At 35.2% G+C, this 22,340-nt stretch overlaps 1 protein-coding gene and 1 long non-coding RNA gene across 37 annotated transcripts in view; both read left to right on the top strand.

Annotated features, from left to right (window-relative positions):
• Positions 1-283: 283 nt before the first annotated feature.
• On the top strand, positions 284-6,528 carry LOC145597334 (protein argonaute 4A-like). 31 transcript variants are annotated; one of them, XR_014103332.1, is made up of 11 exons: positions 284-459; positions 657-965; positions 1,095-1,180; positions 2,169-2,281; positions 2,606-2,710; positions 3,226-3,327; positions 3,760-3,843; positions 4,713-4,781; positions 5,501-5,638; positions 5,739-5,986; positions 6,129-6,520. XR_014103332.1 is itself a non-coding variant. In XM_081653472.1 (11 exons), exons 6-10 carry the CDS (start codon positions 2,250-2,252, stop codon positions 5,802-5,804), a joined length of 399 nt encoding a protein of 132 aa, XP_081509598.1. In that variant the 5' UTR covers positions 284-459; positions 657-965; positions 1,095-1,180; positions 1,353-1,382; positions 1,564-1,642; positions 1,728-2,249; the 3' UTR covers positions 5,805-5,986; positions 6,129-6,519. The 31 variants fall into 31 exon arrangements, 19 of the variants coding, with proteins under 19 accessions (XP_081509598.1, XP_081509604.1, XP_081509606.1 ...); XR_014103327.1 differs by having other exon boundaries at positions 3,746-3,843; positions 6,129-6,519; XR_014103328.1 differs by having other exon boundaries at positions 3,743-3,843; positions 6,129-6,519.
• A 1,716-nt stretch (positions 6,529-8,244) lies between these two features.
• LOC145597945 (uncharacterized) overlaps positions 8,245-22,340 on the top strand; it is a 90,569-nt gene continuing 76,473 nt past the window's right edge. The window contains exons 1-5 of one of the 6 annotated variants that reach the window (XR_014103462.1): positions 8,275-8,503; positions 9,618-9,659; positions 10,334-10,450; positions 11,179-11,218; positions 14,857-15,349. This is a non-coding gene — a long non-coding RNA (uncharacterized LOC145597945). Of the gene's footprint in view, positions 8,504-9,617; positions 9,660-10,333; positions 10,451-11,178; positions 14,269-14,856; positions 15,350-22,340 lie in introns of those variants that run through there. The other 5 variants (XR_014103461.1, XR_014103460.1, XR_014103463.1 and 2 more) reach the window with 5 other exon arrangements.

Raw genomic sequence — 22,340 nt, 5'->3', positions numbered from 1 at the left:
TGTTATTGGTTTCAAAAGATTGATAACCTCGCTAACGTAACACAAAAAAACAGTAAGGAACTTTCCCTCAAAGAAGTTAAACAAGTTAGATTGCTAAAGAAACGAGTAGATAAACATCTAAAACCTTTAAAAGTCCAATTCAACTACAGTATTTTGCTTATGAATAGTAAAAAGTGGTGCTATTACTTTGCTGCCCCTAATTTTAATGGTTTGCCATATTTACCCTTTGCATGTGAAAATCTGTCTAGGCTTCTCTTCTTGTTTGACTACTTTATTCCTGGTTTTCCTCAACACCACAATTCTCAATCTCTCTCCTCTGCTCTTCCTCATTTTCGGGGGTTTTGTTTGCTATAAAATGTCTGTTGGTGCTCCTTTTCGTCCTTTCTTTTTCCTCGCTCTCCATTGAAGGCTTGCTGCGTGCTCTGAGCTTAATCTCCTCCATTAAAGCAGCTTCTTCAGGTAAGATGTTTATCCTTTTTATAATCATCTAACATCAATTTCACAATCTAGGGTATGTATAGCTTTAATTTTCATATAAATCCACTTTTTCTTTTTTATGCTATGTGTTTTTGGTTAATCTTCTTAATTAATTTTCTCAAAATCGATTCTCTCCATTTTCTCTCTCCACCCTCCATTTTAAATTTCTCTGGGCATAGATTACATCGCTAAAATGGAGCAGGCGAGCAGCAGCAGTGAAACCTCAGGCGGTGGTAATGCGGAAATAAGGGTTTTATTTTGCATTGTTATTGTTAATTTCGTTATGGAATTTTGTTAATTTTGTGTTCTTATGTTGAATTAATTTGTACAAATGGCCAGGGTATTTGATGTTTGTTCAACTTTTTTTTTTCTTCACTTTCGAGCTCTCTCTGATCCTCCATTGAAGCAAATTCTGAGCTTTCCTCTCCATTGAACAGTGGAATTCATGGTTTGCTTAATGAATTTTGTGGGTATTTGAAAAAATTGAGGTTTGTAATTAAATTTTTCTGGGTTTTGTGTGTGTTTTCCTTAAAATCTGTATATCCCGTGCATATGAAATATTTCTAGACTATGTATGGTTTTTCCTTAACATTGTATGTATTTATGTATATTTGCAGGAGGAATTTGAGTTAGCTTTATTCAAAAACAAGAAGAAAGAGAATCATTAAATGGTAGTTTCCAGTGCCAGAGTTTTCTTCTTTAGGTAAAATTAAAAAATCACTATATTTGATCTATATTCTTCATCTCTTTTATACTGTACTATATTGATCAAATTAACGAAATAAACGGTTTAATGAATATTTTTGTGTAAAAAGCTTCCATTTTGCTGGGCCAAAAATCCCAATTCATGTTTTGTTCAATCTCTTGTTTTGCAGAATTCCTTGACCTTCATCATTTACAAATTTGTATGCGTTTCTTCATCATTATATATATTGATATTTTTTTTGTTACTTTTGTGATCATTCCTATAATTTAGTGAAAAAACAATTATTTTAGATTTTAGGGGTTTTGGTTGAATTTGATACCCGTTTTTGGAATTGTGTTGTTTGTGTAAGATTTTGATAAATGACTTTGTCTCCCTTCTAGGAAATTATAGTACTGATGTGAAGTATGAGGAAAGCACCTTATGTTGTGCAGTCACTTAGTGCAGTTTCATCGAATTATGGTGTGTTCTTGTTGAGTTTGAAGGTCTAAATTGCATTGAAATTTCGCCATAATATGCTTATAGTGTGTTATTTGTTGTTACATAGGGTGTCTATCCTAGAACGGGTGTAATTTTAAAGACTCTCACTGAACGAAATGCAATCAATCCATAGAGCATTGGGTTTGCTTGGCCTACCTGAACTCAAGCAGTACTTTGTCAAATTCAACCTAATGAGCTGAAATATTGTCCGCTACGTACTTGATTCTCATCTAGCTTAAATGTTACCTCATTCTTAATATCTGCATTTATAACTATGAAAAGTAGGATTCTTTTTAGTTTTAGACAGTGCTATCATTGTTGATGTTTTCGATATAATGAAGTCATTTCTAATTTATAATCCATGATTTTGTCCTAATAAGCTTTATTTTACTCAGGCTTGCGCTTTTCCCGTGAGATGCTAGATAACTTTATTAAGATAATCCTGAATGTACACTTAGAGTGTTTATGATTTATGCTACTGTTATTTATTTATTTTTGGTGAGTGTAGAAGAAAAGTAATTACGGTCAAGGAAAATGGAGGCCAAATATCGAACTGGTGTGCCACAAAGGGAGAAAAGTGATTGAAATTATGGAGGTGGTGGTCTCCATTATATCATTGGGGTATATTTATTTATTTAATTTTGATGTTAGATTGTGGCATTGTTGCTTGAGAATGAGGCTTATATCAACTCCAGATATTATTGTGGGCAAGTGATAATTTAATTAGATTGATTTGGTTTTAAAATATCATTTTATTGTTGGTTTTGTTGATTTGAATGTTTTAATGGATGATCACTAATTAAAGATGATTATAGTCTTTCATCTTCCTCTCGTATTTGTTTTCTCTTTGTTTTTTACTTGCAATGACGGTTGTGATCTCTGAAATGTACTCTATGTAATGCTAGATTCCCCCTAATTTTGTGAAATAATTCTTGTTATAATCAGATTTACCAACCTCTAGAAGAAGAAGTTAAGGTGGAGAAAGAAAGCAAGCAGAATCTGATGAAAAAGTACATTGTCGCAGCAAAACGGCTGGATAATGGAGTTGTGGTTAGTGTTCTATATATGTAATTTTATCAAAGGGCCACATTCTCCACATTTCACTATGTCGTGTTTTGCTGAGCTTGAGTGATGGCATTTTTTCCCCTCTCAATAGCTTTTTCTTAAATTATTTGAAGAAAATGCATTCGTGAAACAAAAACACTGAATTTGTCTGCATATTCTACTTCAGCAAAAACACTGACTTGGAAATGGGGAAAAGCACCGACTTAAGGCTGAAGGGCAAAATTGGCAATGCATTAATGTTGAGGGCAAGAGTGTAATAGCGCCAGAATTTACTATTCATAAGACAAGTACTGTAGCTAAGCTACAGTATTCGAATTGACATTAATGTATTGTCAATTCTGCCCTTCTGCCTTAGGTCGGTGCTTTTTCCCCATTTCCTGCTCCACCATTCATTTAAGGCGGTGGTGCTTTCTCTATCCTTTGATTACTTCTCCTCTCCATTCATCTCTCTCACCTCCATTTTCTTTCACCTCCCTCCATATTACATTTCTCTGGGCAAGAATGGAGTAGCAGCGGTGAAATCTAAGGGCGGTGCCTCAACAATCAGAGGACTTGGAAAGAAACTATGGGAATGAAGAGATACCTTATGAGCAAGTTGCTAAGTAAGAGCCATTTGAAATCAAATTCAATCGAAAACCTGCGGAAAACCCAGAAATAAACAAAAATTAAATCAGTTAGCATTCAAATAAAAGGAAAATGATATGAATCGAAATACAGGAGAAATTCTTCGACTAACACCACAAAAACAAAATAACAATCCCAAAATTATACTAAATGAATTACTGATTAAATTCTACTTCAATTAATGTTCATGGCACAAACCGTGTCTTTATTGTGGCAGAGGGTCTGGTGCTCAATGATGAGAATAGGGTCTGATGCTCAATGATGAGAATAGGGTCTGATGCTCAATGATGAGAATCATTAGATAATTGTTGCCTAAGATACAATTGTTCTTGAGTGATTTTGATATTGTCTCTCAGGAATTTGTCATGAATTTACAACCTTCTGAAACTGAAGCAGGTATTGACATTCAGGTTCCACCTACAACTGATCAAAAATCACTTGAAAGGAATATTGCCGAGGATTGGGCTCCTGCTTCATGCAACATTACATTTGAGGTAACGGTTGCTTGATTAACAAGATTTTTTTCTTGCTGAATTAAACAATGAAATAATAACCATTGTTGCCTTGCATTGGAAAGCATGTATCAACAAATTCAATTCATTGTAACCTGCTATCAACTTATCTCTTTGCATGCTTATGCTATTGTTTGACACGATGGTATATGTTATACTACTGTAGCTGTTTCAATTGTGATGGTTCTTTATAGCTCTTTACTTATTTAGAACTTGCCTCGGAAAGGGAATCAAGTATAGACTGCATCAGGATTTAGGAATGTTAAAAGTTTAATCTCAAAAACAAGAAATGTCAGCAAGAGCACTAATCTTCTCTCTTAGCATCTGAACCTGTTATGTAAATTCCTGTTCATATGATCACATGTTGAATGTTTCTTCTTTGATTGAGGCCTTGTAGGTCACTTACATGTGCTATAAAGCTTAAAAATTTGTAAGAATGTGCTTTATATTGGCTTCAATCAAATTGTTTTTAATTAATTCAATTATTATTATTTTTTTAATTTATAATTTTCATTTTTGTAATATAATCATTTAATCACCGAGGTTTTCATGGACAGTTTAAGCATGAGCTCTAATTTGCAGGGAATTTGAACTTGAAACTGAAACTAAATGAATCCAACCTTTAATTATCAGACCCCATGTATAGATGCACATTCTAACAAGTGTATTTTTTAGTCTACGGTGAAGATTTTGTGCCTTTTGAGATAGAAATTGATTACAGTGAAGTAGGTTTGAGAAGTGAGTTTTGGTTTTGAACGATTTTTTTATTTTCTCCTCTTTTAAGATCTGAGACTTCCATTAAAGCAGAATTAAATGTTTTAACACTCTGCTTACATGCTCATAACTTGCAGGTAACACCTTAATCGAATTCTGAAATGGATTATCATTTGACTCTCACATCCTTGTAAAACCAATTCGTTGTAAGTGCCCAAGTATGTGAGACCATTCTGATATAATATGTATCTTATAGGTGTTTAATTTCCATGTAGATAAATCTCTGAATTTCAGTTAAGCATGTATAAAGGACCACATGTTATAAAATTTGGTTCCTGGTATTTGCTATATTAATTTGATTGTTCTGTGTAAAGATAGAGTTACTACGGAGTATATCATACTTGAGCATCTTTATTCACTCTCCGTTTGGAATATTTTAAAGCTCACTTTCAAGATTAATTGGAACTTATGTTGTACTTCACATGTTTTGGGTAAAGCTCAAAAATTCAGGTATTGCATATACACCATTCTTATATTTCAAAAATATGAGAGTGACATAATCATAATAAAGCAGGAATTAGCCTGAGGTTCATAACTGATGTATTGGTATTTGCATAATTTTGAAGTTTTGAGTCTTCACTCCACCCGTGTGAAAGTAAACACAACCCCAGCTTGATTTCTGAATTGTTTAGTAGTACTAATTTAGGCTTGGGTTTCTCAGATTTGTTAGAGGTTAGGGGTAAATTGGTGCTTTTTGATGGATTTTTTTCCGGATCTGTTATTTAATTGATTTGATTTTTTATGTTTAATAATTGCAATAATAATTAAAATTTGATTTTGGAGTTCATACTTGTTCTATAATCTAAATGGTCTTATTTTTTTTTAAATGTGTGCGGCTTCTCATATTTATCTATTCTTTATGCAGCTTGTTGGGTTGAACTCCATGTTCGTTGTTGAGCATACTCTTTCTATACCACTGATTTCAAAAGTTCCCACAATAATTCTTGGGGTGGATGTATCTCACGGATCACCAGAGCATTCTGATGTGCCATCAATTGCTGCTGTAAATTTCTACACTCCCCCTTCCTCGTCGTTTCCGAAAAATTGAAAAGGAAAATTTGCTATCAACATTAGTTGATGTTGTTTGTTCTTATGCTCTTTAGGTTGTTAACTCCAGGGAATGGTCGTTGATTTCACGATACAGGGCATCTAAGGACTCAGTCTCCTAAGGTTGAAATGATTGACAATTTTGTGTCTAAGATGAAGGTATCATGAGATATGTTTGCAGAAGATGTTACTTGTGTAAATGTTGTCTTAAGCTTAAGCAGTTCTAAAATGGCTCATTATAGGCTCTGCTTGATTTCTATGTCAGTTCTAGGAAAAGAAAGCCTGAACATATTATCATATTTAGGTACGTGTTTTTGCCTGATTAGTATTTAAGATCTCTGCAATTTTTATTTTTATTTTATTTTATTTTATTTTTTTTTAAGCAGTTCTAGGAAAAGTAAGGTTTGCCCATGACTATCATCCTTTGATAATTTTCAACTTGGCAGGCTTGTAAATTCCCGGATGAGAAGTGGAACCCAAAGTTTGTGGTTATTGTGGCTCAGAAGAATCACCATACCAAGTTTTTCCAGCCTAATGCTCTTGAGAATGTCCCTCATTTAAGAAATATAAAAGATGCTACATGTTTGGCTTTGTTGGTTCTATTCCAACACTTTAATAAAAAATAACGGGTTGTTGGCTTTGTGGGTTAGTTTGATGTAGCTTCTAAATTACTACTCAATAAATGTAATTTTAATTTACTTTACATCATACTTGTACGGTTGTACCCCATATGTATTTATTCAAAATAAAATAAAAGTTATAATTTCATAAATAAATAAATAAAGTTATTAATAAAGAAAACCGATCATTTTGCACCAAAATGACAAGTTGTTACGGAGTAAAAAAGAAATTTGGGGTTTATATTTTGAGAGGTATGATATGAATTTGTGTCCATAACTTTGAAATGCTGATGTTATGACCAAATGGTTTTTGCTTTAAAGCTCATTATAATTCTTGGGTTTATTTCCTATTTGTAATTTTTTTTGTTCAAATCTTTTAGTAATGGATAAATGTTGAATCTCATAGCTTTGTGCATTCAAAAATTTGAGATTTAAGCTATAATTTTCTGTCGTTGGTGAGCATACTTTCGCTGTCGTATCTCTTCGGATTGAAGAAGATGAATTTTAATGAAAAAGTATGTTATCAAGCTATTTTTTGTGATTTTAAAAGTGGGTTGTTTTTTGAACCCAAAAAAATGATTAGTTTAAAGATTAATGCTTATTCATACTCAATTAATAAGAATTAGGGATTATTTGGAGAGATTTCAGTTTATCTCGAGGCCACTTGTGTTGTCATTTTAATTTTTTTTTTTATTTCTTTTGTTTGAGAGTGTCTATTATTCCTTGAATTAGATAATTTTTTTTTTTTCCTCAACTTTCAAATTTTATTTTATATTATATAGTAATCTGAATAAGAACTTGTATTATATACGAAATACTTATCCTTAAATTAGGAGTATTATAGGCATACATAGGAGTATTATAAAAAAAAAAAATACGAGTATTGTTTTGATTCCACTATTGTTTTGCCTTCCATTGCTTTGAGATGAGATCCCAGAAGAGAATTATAGGCATACATAGGAATCCATACCATTCGCAAAGTACTTCCAATGCACTTATATATTCTTATTTTCACATTTTCACTTTTACATACATATTTTCCATGCAATTATCCTTATTTATCAAAATATTTATCTTCTTCCAATACAACTATTCCTATTTTAAAAAATATTTACCTACTTTTAATGCAAATATTCTTATTTTCAAAGTTAATTTAATGCCTTGGTACTTGACATATGTGACTTCTAATTATTTCTTTTCACTATCTTATTTTCCTTATTAACCACGTTAAACCCCCAAACGTAACATTCTTTCGGAAACCAAAGGAGTATTTAAAGAAAATTTAATTTCAAACTTTACAAGAAATCTTAAACTACTAATTTCTAAATACTTGGGACGTATTAATTGTTAAAGTAATCTAACCATGACTAGGAGGGTTCTAGAATAATTTCAATTTTTAACAAAAATTGATTTTTTTGTTTAAGTAATTGAAAAATAATTAGAGTTTTTATAACCTTTGGATAATTTAATGTGATGGTGTGTTGTATGTATTCCTCGATTATTAATTATTCCTCGATTTATTTATTCGAAAATCATTTTGTTACATGCTGAATAATTTTTTCGGTAAAGAATTTAGGAGTCATTCTGTCTCTTTAAGAATTTTAATTTTTAGTCAAAGTTGGCAAAAAAATTAACAAAAATCTACAGTTTGCATGCTAAAAAATACCTCATACACCGAATTATTCAACCCATAAAACAAGAGTTAGAGGAAAGGAGAAAGTGAGAACAAGATAAGGGTGATAAGGATAAACTCAAATTTGATTTTATAAAAGTAGCAAAAAAAAAAAAAAAAATTGAGACCCAATAAAAAATAACACTCTTAAGACCATTTCTAAAGTAAAGTTGAGGAGGAGATGTTGAGCATTTAATCTAAGGTCCTTAATTAAAAATAAGGAACTTTACTGTAGTTTATCAGCAGTGCTCTGCCGATAATGCCCTTGCTTTTATTAAATTTGTTTCTTTGCAATTTGATCTGGTTTAGTTGACTCCTGTTCTTTTCATCTGTCTTCCGTTTCTATCTCTCCAGTTTCCATCCTTCATCACTTTCTCTCTCTTCTCATCCATTCTTCCTCCTTTAGCATTTTAGAGTAGAATTTTGATGGATCTTGATCGAATTCCTTCATCGAAGCGGCTTGTGAGCTTCCTTTTCTCCATTGAAGCGGCTTGTGAGCTTTCTTCCCTCCTTCTAACCGGCTCATGAGGTATGATGTTTTTAAAACAATCATCGAATATTAACTTTACAAAATCGTTTTTGGTTAATTTACTTGTCAGTGTAGTCAATTTAGGGTTCTATGTTGGAATATTGAATTAATTAATTTTACGATCTAGGGTTTGTCGTTAATTCATCTGTCATTACTCATTACGTATTAATTGCGGCATTGCTGAGATGGTAAAGCTTCTTCGAGGAGGAAGATCGCACACAAATGCTGCATAGAAGTTTCGGCTCCTTTGCTTCTGCTATCTTTAATTTCTTCGTTGTTGATAAATCCCCTAGTATCTCTCTTTTTCTCCTATAATTAGATTCCAAATTATATTCAAGTTCTTACCTTTGTGCATTACTCCAGATTTGATAGAGTTCTACTAATTTGAACTTAATTTTGCTTATCGGTATTTGTGTTAAATGAGAATTTTTCTCCTTGATTCTTCCTCTCATTTTGTTTTCAATTGTACATCTTTTTCCCAAATCAATGATTTCACTATCAACATCCAATTTTGCCCTATTTTTTTCCCCCTCATTTCCTTCCTTTTCTTGACTTCCCTCACAACCACAACTCTCAAGTACTTGCAACCATTCTATCTCCCAACTCATTCAATCTCACTCTCCGTTTTTAGGCTTCAAAACCCGAAGAATGGTGGGTTTGGGGGGGGGGGGGGGGGTTAATGAGGGAGGAAGGAAGTGATGATCTTAGAGCTTCTTGTCGACCTCCTTGATCAAGAACCTTGTAATCGTTTTCCTCAATTTGTTATCCGTAGGTTATAATTTCTGCAATATTAGGTTTGTTTTTGGGGTGGATTTGGATAGTGAAGTCATCCATTTTGGACAAGGAGACTGTAATTGAGAGCTTTCTGAAATGCTTGATGTTGATGAAGTTCCTCTAGCGCATTCTGACTCTCTTTGCTCTCTCCTAATTTACCAAAATAACGTTTGTACTGATTTGTTAATTTCTAGGTTTTCTGAATATTTTTCGATTTTTATTGTTTGTAATTTTTTTACACTTTTTGGTTGAATTTGCTACTTTGATAAAAAATTTTGGGTTTTGGATGAGGTTATTGTGTGATTGTTTGTCTGATTTTCAGCTTTTGTTTTTGCTAAAGGTATGATGAACAGACTGCTATGGATAGACTGAGGCGTATGAGGTTTGTTATTTATTTATTTTTTAATTTATTGCATAGTAAATTATTCTTAAATTCTCAATAGTTAGACTTAAAGTCATGGTGAAGCTTTAACTAATTGTCATTTGAAGCAAAACTTGTGCTTATTCTTTAAACAATAAAAAAAATGTATGTGCTTTCTTCTATTTGAATTTAAACGAAGAATGAGAAGTTAGGTTTGGAGTTCTTAGTTGATTTTAAAGATTACAAGAAGGTAACCAAATGCATGTGTGTTGTTTTGGCTTGCTGTCTTGATAATAGTTATCTCTATTGATTTTAAACATGTTAAGTTGAGTTTTACTGCTTCGGGTGCTATATTTAGATATTTCATTGTTTGATTTTGTTGAAATTAGAAGCCTTTATGAGAATTATGACTGGTCTAGGTTGCTTACAATATAGTCCTTTCACGAATAGTTGATCGATCACCCTCGTGTATATTAAGTGGTTGGTTTTAATTAATGAATAGAAAATTATATTTGACAAAAAGTTGGTGTTTCTCCCTCGTATGATTGGTTTCATTCTCCAAATGTACTTCATATGAGCCTATTTTTGTCAAATTTATTTTTTAATTCTTTGATTTTTATTTTTTATTTTTTTTTAAGTTGATGCTTTTAATTGATTCAATTCTTCACGATTTTATATTTTATGCTTTTTTTTAGAGTTGCTAAACAGGAGCAGAGCTAAGCATTTGGTGCGATTTAAGCATGATGGAGAAGGCCATTTCTATGTACATCAGAACTTATGGGTCTAGCAATGAGGATTGCTCCAGTGCTAAGGTATTTTCATGGGGTTCCTTAGATTTTTACAATAAAAGATGGGGTACTTCTCTGTTTATTCAGAGTTTCTTTTGATATCTATACACCTTGCCTGTGATATTATATAAATGGCAATTTCACTACCTATATACTCGTAACTCTTTTGAGGCCTCTTTAGATTGAGACAATTTATTGCAATGGGTTTTAGTAGTTAACTGTCATATTAATCGTAATTTCAACCATTTAATCAAAAGAAAAGGGGAAAATGTGACGAAATTGAAAATTAAGAAAGAGGAAATGCTTTTTGTAACATCCATATATTGGACAAATGAATTTTGCTGAAGAACAAGTGAATGAAAGAATTATGGAAAGTGAGCTACAAAGTTTGATTTTAGAGGGAGAAAAGGAGAGAGAAGTTGTGCAGGTATGGGGTTGTTCAGGGAAGGGGGGATGGGGTGGGGGAATCGAGTGGGGATGGGGTGGGGGAATCAAATGGGGATGGAGGTCGGGTCGGGTGGGCCGGCGTGGAAGAGGGGGAGGGTAATTGGCTGGAGTGGGGGGAGGTGGTAGTCTTTTTTTAGTATTATTTATTTTTTTCTTTAATTATAAAAAAATTAAATTTGGATTTTTGCTATGGACTAATTATCCTCTCTGATCTACTAATTATTTTATGCAAGTCTAAAATGAAATAACTTGAAAAATTTGTGTTTGATATGTATATTGTCTGCTTTGTTATTCTATTGTTTCAGATGTAAAGTTGTGGTAGAGGAGAAGTCCACCATTCTTGAGGTAAGTTTGGTTTCTGATTAATATTTTTATGTAGTCATATACGTCGATTGGCTTATGTCCAACTGAGCGGGTGAGACGTAGTGAAGTTTCGGGTATCAAAAGTATAAGAGCACAATTCATACGTGGAGTTTAAGTGAGTTAGCTATTAGATTGGATAGTTATTTAGGGGAGCAGTGTTTACTTGATTTTTTAGTCACTTCTTAATTTTGGCTTATGTTTTACTTCTCATATTTTAAAGGGTGATAGATTTGTGATGGTAGTGCTACAAAATTTTATTTAGTTAAATCATTTAAACTTAGCTTTATTCCTCCAATTCTTAGTATTGGTCGCCATGTGTTTTCGAGATACATGCAAGGAATGCACCGAGACCTGCAGTAGTGTCACTTAGGGCCTGTTCCGATTTACTGAAAACAACTGAACTGAACTGAACTGAACTAATTGGGGCTGAACTGAACTAAAATGAATTGAACTGAACTGAATAGAGCTGAAATGAATTGTTTATGAGCTGAGCTGAGCTTAGCTCTGTTAGAAAAGTTTGTCATGGGGAATATTTTCTATTAGTGGGATGAGAGGGAAAACTAATAGTATTTAAGTGAGTAGCCTTTGCTGTAATAATCATCAAGAAAAGAATATTATTAAGCATTTGCTTAGTGGGAGAGCTCCTTTCCTCTCAAAAGAAAGGTGTATTGTTGCCTTACTCGAATTGCTGCCATTACAGATTTCCTCAACCTTACTCGAATTGCTGCCATTACAGATTTCCTTGCCTGAGTTCATGCTAATTCCTAGCAAATTGGTATCAGAGCAGTTCTGTCCTGGTAGATTAAGCCACTGAAATTCTGTTTTTAGCAGAAAAAAAAAATTGGAGGTCGCCGGGGCTCCTATTTTGTCACAATCACTTGAGCATAAAATGAAGGAGATATCAAAGAAATTCTCCGAAAGGATGGAGGAGGCCACGAAGAGAATTGTTGTTAACCTACAAAGAGATCTGGAGAAAATCATCGATAATGCTTTTTCCCCAATTTTCTCTTCCATGAAATTGGAGTTGAAGGAAATTAAAGAGGAGCTTGAGAAAGAAGAGAATCAAGCAGAATTGCTGAAGGAAGTGTATAGCACAACCAAGCCGTCGAAGAGTTACAGTCAGCTACCATTCCATAAGTGAGGGAGGCATGTTCAACCCTCACGTGGTGGCAGCTTCATTCGGGCTGGAGAAAACGAAGGAGGTGAAGCTGGAAGATATGAAAAGTAGAATTGGCAGTTGCACTCTCATTTACTTTGGAGGCAGAGGCTCACACGGTGGTCCTAATGGTGGCTTCGATTGGTTCATAACCATTGGTAGGGGTTGGCATGGCTTTGTTGGCAGAGGTTACAAAGTTACTGACGGTAGATACGACTTTTCACCACCATGGGTGGGTGGAAGATGTGGTGATTATGCAGGTGGATTTACCGGTGGAGGTCGAGGTGGCTTCGCTGGCGAATCTGGTGGAAGATTTCGCGGAGGTGCTGGTAAGGAACGTGGTGGCTTTGAAAAATTTGACGGTGAGATTGGTTGTAGAGTTTAGGGTTTTGTAAGAGAACTCAAAAATGGGGAAAGGCTTGGTGATTTTGGTGATGGGTTTACAGGTGGAGGTCAAGGTGAAATTGTCGGCGAGCTGTGTGGTGGATATTGTGGGCTTGCTGGTTGAGTTCACAACGATTTTGAGGGAGTAACCTGGAGGTTTGGTCGAGTTGGATTTGCTGGGGAAATCAATTTTCCGCCACTATTGGTTGTCTGGAGTGGTGGTTTATGTGGTGGCTGTTCTAGTGTTTTGGTCGGAAGAGGACAAAACATGTTTGCTGGCGACGGAGGCTTGGTCAGTAGCCGTACAGGACCCTTTATGGGCGGCGGAATTGGTGGTAAAAAAATTAAATGGTTGCTGCTTGGTGGTTTCTAGATTAGTCTAGAAAGAGAGGAGTATGAGAGAAGCTTCGGGTCTCTTGTTGGCTTGGAGAAGAAGACAGAAATGGAATATGCTAGTAAGGGTATTCTAGTAATATCACTTGAAGCAATTGCAAGTGAATTCAATCATCTAGGTCACGTGCTACTAAAACAAATAAAAGCTAGCAGATTGCAGACCAACCCAAATCAAAACAGTGGGCTAATGAGATGTATTGGGCCTGCTTACCTAAAAAGCCTTTTTTCCTTACAAAGGGAAGACACAAATATTGGAATATGGACCTACTGACCTAAGGCCCAATTTTCCATCTCTAACATTCATTGCCCAATCTGTCAATCATCATTTTCCAACCTTTCAACTCACCACTCCACTTTTAACATGGCCCAACTCTACAACCCTTAAAAGCCACGCTTATCCTTCATCAATTTTTAGAGATCACTACTGCCGTTCTCAGTTTTGGCCTAATTCAATAATCAGTTTAGCAGTCATTGTTGTCGAGGATGAGAATTGGGTGCGGATTATAATCCACCTTAAGGACAAGGTGAAAGTTTGGGCGGCGGGTATTGCAAGGAATGCACCGAGATCTGCAGTAGTGTCACTTATGCAAGGAGGAAGCATGGCAAGGGCAGCAAATTCAATTGATGAGTCAGGGGCTGAGGTGTCAAGTTCTGTTAGAAAAGTTTATTATGGGGAATCTTTTCTGTTAGTGGGATGTGAGGGAAAACTAATTGTATTTAAGTGAGTAGCCTTTGCTGTAATAATCATCAAGAAAAGAATAGAATATTGTTAAGAATTTGCTTAGTGGGAGAGCTCCTTTCCTCTCAAAAGAAAGGTGTATTGATTGATTGCCTTGATCAATTCAATACGAACTATCCTCAACCTTACTCGAATTGCTGCCATTACAGATTTCCTTGTCTAAGTTCATGCTAATTCCTAGCAATAAACTAGATAGTATAAGAATTCTTTTGATCTAGAGTACCCTATTAATGTGCATTGTAGGGGTGATATAAGGTCTAATTTCAGTTGGTAAATTTAGGAGGTATTTAAAGTCATGCTACTGTCTTGGTTGAAATTGTGATATAGCTGATGGTAAAATGAATGGCTTTGAATAAATTTTTTGCTTTTGGTTTTGTTTACATGTGACTCTTGTTTACAAAGTATGAAATTTTATGAAATTACTCTCTCTATTAATGCTTGGACTGTGATATAGGTGATACAAAAACATAAAATAGTCTATTTTGATTGTAATCTATTTTGTTACTCTTATTTTTTATAGTCTGTTTTTATTATTTTATTGTGATATGGTTGATGCAGAAACATATTAGCAAACCTACTTTGTTCGAATATAATTGAGAGCCAAAAAAATATTAAGGGAATGTTTGTTGTAAACCAAATAAAAATGGCTGCAAAATCATTCTCAATAAGTTACCAGGCGATGTGAACTTATTTATCTTTGCTGCTTCTTCTGTCTCTACATGAATAATAGCCGCAATGAGACACAATGAAAAGAGCTTTGTATTGTATAACACTAAATGTTGTCTTGGCATAAGCTCAATTTAAAAGATGAGTATGGTCATTCTTTGAAATTTCAAAGTTTTAAGTGGTTCTATTGTGGTTTAGTTGCATTTTGAGTTATTACATTATGGTTGGGGTACATTTTCATGAGATATATCAATTGAACGTTGTTACCCTTTTGCTTTATAGGTCATTGGACAATAAATTGGAGTTCAGAATTGGAGAGACTGTGCCAGGATGTGATGAGCGAGTCGTGACGATCTATAGTGCAAATGCCTTTGATGAAATGGATTGTCAGGTCTGTCCAGCCCAGGATGCACCCTTCTTTAGAGTGCATGATAGAGTGATTGCTGAGGATGCCTGAAGCCAATCAACATGTTATTGCCCAGCTGCTTGTCCCTTTTGATCAGATTGGATGTATTATTGGTAAAGGTGGTTAGATAATTCAAACCATTCGTAGCGAAATTGGTGCTCAACTTTGGATCTTAAAGAATGATCATTTGCCAGCATGTGCCTTAAGCACCAGTGAACTTTTGCAGGTAATTTGAGATATTGTTTTTGGCTTACTGCTGTAGTAGAGTCGTTTTTGCCAGTATCATTGTATTACACCATACTCCATTAAAATATATTTGTATATTGTTAATGATGTGAAAGATAAATTGGCTTTCTTTTTTCTTGTTAATTGGTAGGTCTTGTCAGCTAAGTGTTTAGTTTTTAGGTTTATGATGCTCTTTTTATGTTGGTCGTGTTAGGTTTTTGTTAATTAGTTGTTGGTAGGATTATCTGAATATCGATAACAGATTATTGGAAGATCGAAAAGATTATTATGTTTTGTTAGCTCTCTCAAATGGATGTAAAAAGTACTATAAATATCTTTTCAAATTATGATAGTTTCTATATATGATGCATGTAATGTTAGATTCCAATTTCTTAGGAGTAACTCTGTATTTTTAAATTGAATACTCAATTTGTTAGTCTCTAAAATTGTTTTTTGATATTCTGAAAATGCCTAGATATTTCAGTTGTGTGCTCGTTGATACCTCGAATTGTTGTATCTATATTCATAAGAACTATAGGTTTCATTTCTACTCTATCATATTGGATTAGCTTCTTAATTCGCTGAATTCCCTCCGTATGATAAATTTTATATAAATAAGTACAAGGGAGGTTGAGGGGGAGGAGGATAGTGGGGGAGGAGGAGAGTGGGGAAGGGGGAGCAAGGATTTCTTAAATTTTAGGGTTTAATTAGGAGAGAGAAATGAATTGGAACTTAAAATCGCACCCATTTTATCTCCATTGATTAATTTTACAATTTTGCTGTTTATTGCATACTGCAGATTAAATCTTTGAACCATTGGGTGATATCAAAGAGTTTTAAAGGTGTTGGATTTTTGAAGTTATTATTAATTAAAATTGTTGGGTTTATTGGGTTTTTTTAAACCAATGAGAGTGATTATTTAAGAAGATTGAGTTGATGTTCATATTTGAGTTTCTTAAGAGGATTTCCTGACCTGAACTACTCATGCGCTGTCTGATGTAGTTAGATCCTTTGCTAGTGAACTGACATATTATGAGCCGCAAAGACAACCCATATAAGGATAACCTTTGGGTGTTTGATGCAACTCCAGACTGGCTTACAAAGGTTGGGATGGCAAGCCTTTTTGAAAGAGATTCTCCATTTTGGTTTTCTATTCTAGCTGCTAGGGACTTGCCTGCAGGTGAACCAGAACATTTTGGTTTTGAGGTTTATAATCCTTAAATGATAGCCAGGCAATTTGGTTTATGCCAATCTCTTACCGTTCCATTGATCAGCACTTGTAACATGCCTTGGGAGTCAAGGCCAATATTCAATGTTCTCTTTATGTGTTTATGTCTGGGCTAGTGATTCCCTTGAGTACCCTTATGTGGAAGTTGAGCCCTAGAAAGTCATGTAATGTGGTCTCTTTAAGCTACCTCGAATGGTGGTACCATGGAACACTCCAAGGACATGATATTGAAGATGCTAAAGCATACTTTGCTGTGAGTGTAGCAGGCTATAGTGCGGTGTCCGACACCGCGCAGAAACAAAACCCGCAAAATGGATCGCATGCATAATAATTACAACACAACAAAATAGCATGCAATTAAGGAAAACATAAACACATAAAGAGAAGAGAGAGAAAGAAGCTCACCCTTGACGCGTGCTTCGCTCGTAACTCGAGCTCGGACTTGGTAAACTTCAATCCCCGCAAATGCAAGACCTCCAAAGTCTCACACCCTCGGGGCTAGACCAAAATTACTAGAGTTTTACGAACTTAAGGCTTTCTCACTCTTTAGGAGATTCCTTTTGAGTTCTACTCAAGTGAGTATTCCCATTACCCAAGGTGGGTATTTATAGGGAAATGCTCCCAAGAGTTTCCATCAACTTTCCATGTGGGAGAGTTGGTGAAATGTGAAAATGAATGAATTAATATAATTTTAAATTAAATTAAACAACAATTCAATCATCAAACAACAAGTGTCACAAGGAGAGAAAGGAAGTAGGTGAGGACCACAAGGGAGGACCACACCTCCCTTGCTCCCCAAGGCAAACCCTTCTAACAAACCGGCTCCACTAAGGTAGCGCCAGCTGGCAGGCTGCCTTGGCCACCAAGGCTGCCTTGCTGGCGCCTTGTGCCTTGGCTGGGCCTGCTAGTTGGCCCATGCACAGCAGCCCCAGATCAGTAGGCCACGCATCAATGCGGGCCGCTGTGTGCTGCTGAGCGCTACTATCGCTAGCCAGGCCCTTGCGCGCTGGCAGGCTGCTGCTTGCTTGCGGCAAGGCCTACCAGCCCAGCCATGCATTGATGTGTGCGGGTGCTTGTGTACGAGCGGATTGGCACACCGGCTCGCAAGCATGCTCGGCCAGCAGGTCTAGCACGCACATGCAGGCTAGGCTTGCGGCACAGCCATGCCTTGCGGCTGGTGGCCTTGGTTAGCCTAGCCACCGCATGGCTAGGCCAATGCGAGGCTACGACTTAGCGTTAACTTGTTGTTTGACTAATTTCTCGTCTCGTCGATTCCTAAATTCGACTCGACGTTCGACGCTCGGCTTTGACGCTCTAAGCTCGGAATCCGACGTCTTAGTTCGTAAAATCTCTATCGACTTATTTAATCCTCTGGATTAATTCGTCGCCATGGTTCGGTTACACAATTGGGTGTGACACGAAGGGTTCAGTCAAGAGCAAGCTGTAATATCAAATACACATTAATATTACTGATCGAAAGCGGCCTCCGGCTAGGCATTCCGATTACTTGACCTCACTGAATAATTAGCTTTCCTAATTAATTTCGAACACTCTATCGGAATAATACACTTGTTCGAAGGACACCATTCCTTTCAATCTCCCACTTTTCCTTCCGGACAAGTGTACTGTTTGTGTATAGCCTGTTTCCTATGTCACTTAATGTCTCTTCATGAACTATAAGGTAAGATTCTTCGTCATCCTTATTACGTCCAGAAGTGTTTCTCGATTTTCGAGTTCGACTGTCAATAAGCAAATGATTTCTAAAATCTATTTGAGCACGACCATGCATTTTCACAGTCTCGCTCTTCGAGAGGCCTTGTAAACAACAAAGACATGTTCCCTACTGTTAATAGGGGGACATTCCCAGTCTTGCATTGTCAGCTTCCCTTACTAAGAGGCCCTAGCCGCCCAAGTGTTGCCTTTATAATCCCCTTGTACGGCAGAGGTTTGACAACATCAAAGCGGACTAGTACTCAAACAAGAGAACTTACAATACTCATGGTTGAGGAAAGAGGTTCCGATAGCTATAATGAGTAATATACATATGACGATTGTTAAATCTCTTAAATTATTCTCATAGGTCGATCGAGCATAGTTCCAAACTAATACCTGTGCAAATGATTTATGACATTCATGTCCTTGTAGCACAAGAAACGGTGCTATAAATCATACAACACACTAATCTCGCGTGGTCATTAGTCGTCCAACTTTCATATGACCTCGATTAGGGATAGTTTCGATATGATATTCAATGTTCACTTAATAGGTGTCTTGATACCCTATTTTGAATATCGTCAAATCGAATGGACTCATTATTTAATTTGAAACCTCAATTAAATAGTTTGTGGAATTATGAGTAAAAATTTTATTCCACTATGAAACTTTTCAACGTTTCATCTTATGATAAATGGTTTTCCCCAAATGTTTTACGATTAATACTCTTTACAAAACATTTATAGAAATCACACCCATATCTAATATGCTTGATTTCTTTTATGCAATTGTGAATGTTGTGGTTCACTTATTGCATAGGTTTAGTTATCATTACTTTGCAAATCTTAGCATCTTCATTATCGAACACTTTCATAATAAGATGATAAAATTTGAGTGTGTTATGGATTACATGTGATCTAGGATTTATTGCCCAAGTGATGGTTCCCACTCATTTTCATTATTTGAGACCTTCAACTTGACAACCTATAATCATCAAAGTTCAACAACGAACTATCCATTGAACAACATCCCTTTTATTGCCTTTAAGGCAACAATGTTCTCAACATAAATTTCAGTAGATTTTCTAATGATGCTATGCTTGGATTTTACTCCAACCAGTTCACAATGATTTGGGATCATTTACGATTATGGAATTTACCTTAAATTTCCGCACAATACACATGGACATAAGTCCATGTTGCCATTCTCAATCCACAACGCATCTAAGCTCGTGCTTATAAATGGCTTCCTCGTTAAGGATCTAATCCTTGTTAAGGTTGTGCTCGCTACATCAATACTCAAATTATATTTGTTTCCATGTATCAAGAACTAATCCTTTTACTTAACCAAGTACATTGGATGTTCTTGATCATAATTTAACGATTCATTGCTGAGATTCAAGTCGATTGGTATTTTATACTTCTCATGCTCTAAGCATGCAAGTCATGTGACGATTCCATATCGTAGCATACATGATGGATTCAATTGCAGGACTATTCGCAATTTATCCCATTCATGTGAATTTTAGCTCATCCAGTTTCACTGAGTCTTGCTAAACTGTTTGCTATATGATACGGTTGAAAGTCTCTACTAGAGTCTTTCTTGTTTGACTTAGTATTTTCCTAGCTTATACTTAATTCAAACAACTACTTAGTCTTATACATATGGGTTGAAAGCCACTTCAAGTCCTTCATGTTTAACACGGTAAATTCCTTTACTCGTTTAAACATTTCATTAAGTCTGTACGATAGATCTTAATTCCCACTATGTACTAAGTATCACCTTACTTTGGTCCATTATTGAAAAATACTTTCAAATCTACACATTTAGCATTTGATAGTCTTTTTACAATAGAGTTTGTAAACTTCTTATTGGACCTTACAAAATTTGACTTTTGCTCCCACTAAACTTCTTATCTAAAAGAATTTCCATGTTTCTCAATAAGCCAAACCTTATTTTAACTTTATGAGAAAACCCATTCCAATTCCTACATGCAATGCTTCTCTCAATCCACCAATGGATTTTTTGAGCTTGCTTTCATATCTAGCATTATCTAGATTAATCAAAACCCTTAGACTATATCCATAGTCTCTTCTAAAATTCCATTTTAGAAAGGCGGCTTTGATATCTATTTTGCCACATTTCATATGCGCAATTTTTGCTAGAATGATCACGAAAAGACTTAAGCATTCCGATTAGTGAATAGGTTTTATTAATTCTATCTCTGTGAATCTAATTATCACCTTTTCAACTAATCTAGCTACGTATTCATATACATTTCCATATTTGTTAGTTTTCTCCTTGAAAACTTATTTGCAATCGATGGGTATTTACCCTTCAAGCAAATTGATCAAGTTCCAAACTTGATTTTCAAACATAGAGTCTAGTTTGGATTTTATGGCCTCTAACCTTTTCGGAATCTGGATTTGTCGTAGCTATCTTATAAGATACTATTCCCTTACTATCCAATAGTAAATAATATGCTTGTAAGTCTTAAGTTTATTTCTAACTTCATAGAAATATATAGGATTTAATCCAAGAATTTGGTGAATTCTGTACCTATATGGGGTAATTGCATCAAACATTGAGTTTCAAGGCTCTTCTAAAGCCCTTTGATTATATTGATCTTACTCCAACACTTCTAAAGTTTTTGTGAGTAATGAATTCTCTTTTAAGGCACTTGTAAAGTCCTTGACTATTCTTGATCAATGATTCTCATGAAGCCTTTCTAAAGTCTTCCGAGATTCTCAGTTCTAGTTTGTTGCTCGTCTCGATGGTCATCGAGTTCATTTTCCTCCCACTTGTCGATTTGGAAATGTGTTACTTTCCAAAAAGACACCACTTAGAGCAACAAGTACTATGTTCTCAATTTTGGTTGTGGAAGTATTGCCCCTAGTCTCACTTGAATGCTTACAAAGAGACTTGTATATTGTATTTGGGTAAAAGTTCGTTGTGAAACAAACAGTTAGCTCCTAGTTGAGCTACCTTAGCCCTTATTGAGCCTCTTAGCTCCCACTGAGCCAATGAGCTCCCACTGAGGCTAAGAGCCCTAAACATTACTTGAAAAGATGCTAGAATTTATTTATGTCCATAACTGAATATGGTGTCTTTTCTTAGCTTTGACAATTTTGTTTAGTGTAACATTAGTCATTTGTGCATATCTCTAAGAACGTTATAGGAGGGGATGTGATTCATCATCGTTCGAGTCATTTCCAAATGGTTTCGAGGTCTCTGTCAAGATATACTATATTCTTTATGGAGCTGATTATGAAATTCCAATTTCATAACCTTGAGATGATCACTCTTGGCTCAAGCAAACATCGCTCGATCTAATCTAGATGTTTTGATATCTTGCCAAGTCGATTCTATACTTCACCGAACTTTTGAGCTACTCAAGATCAAGTTTATTCACATTTGATGAATATAGCCATATTCTTCAAATTCTTGTGATAACGTTGAAGTAATGGAATCCTCTTTAGTTTTCGGAGTCAATTGTCTATACCAAACACCACAGCTCCTTTCTTTGTCGGTTTCAACAAGTAAGACTTCCTCGCCTTAGAACGATTCCGAATCGATCAACTTTCAAGAGTCTATTTAATAGAGCTTTGAGTATGTTCTTGTTGATGTGACATTGCTAAAGATAGATGGAACACAAATCATGTCCAGGACTTGAACCTTGTGAGTTTATGTTAGGGAAATGTTTGTTTATAATCAAGCATTCATGACTCATGGCTTAAACAACCATTCCATTCAAATAAAACCAACAACTATTGTTCTTTTACTTTGAATGTGAGTCTTTCCGTGTGTAAACAAAACGTTTGCTGATTATGGAACACAATAACCATTATTTGTTCCAGCCTTAGCTTTAAAAGGTCTTTAAAACAAAGCAGATTACCTTACAACTGATGTAGCAACACTTGTTTCATGCCAAGCTCGTAAGTCAATAACTTAGCTTAACTTCAATGGTTTGAGGTCACTTCAAAGTGGAACACTCAAGCAGTATCTAATACTTGTGAAGATAAGTTGCTAAGTTTAACTACGATAACATGAACTCTTAGGTAGAATTGGAATCTTGAATTCCTTTTCTTTGTTCCTTGTTTCCTATATTTCTTATCATACATCATCTCATAACTTTGAGAACCTCTTCTTTAAGTGTTTTGACTTTTATACTTTGTTAGGCATAATTAAGCATCT

This window comes from Chenopodium album, chromosome 20 (genome assembly GCF_948465745.1).
Source record: "Chenopodium album chromosome 20, dcCheAlbu1.1, whole genome shotgun sequence".
NCBI classification, from domain to species: domain Eukaryota; kingdom Viridiplantae; phylum Streptophyta; class Magnoliopsida; order Caryophyllales; family Amaranthaceae; genus Chenopodium; species Chenopodium album.
Note: the sequence above shows the minus strand (reverse complement) of the source record. Positions and strands in the feature narration are given on the sequence as shown.

Excerpts from the sequence above, each read along its gene's own strand:
- LOC145597334 (XM_081653478.1), top strand. Across the intron at positions 2,711-3,759 it reads GGCTGGATAATGGAGTTGTG|GTTCCACCTACAACTGATCA; the intron begins GTTAGTGTTCTA and ends ATTGACATTCAG. Across the intron at positions 5,639-5,738 it reads ATGTGCCATCAATTGCTGCT|GTTGTTAACTCCAGGGAATG; the intron begins GTAAATTTCTAC and ends TATGCTCTTTAG.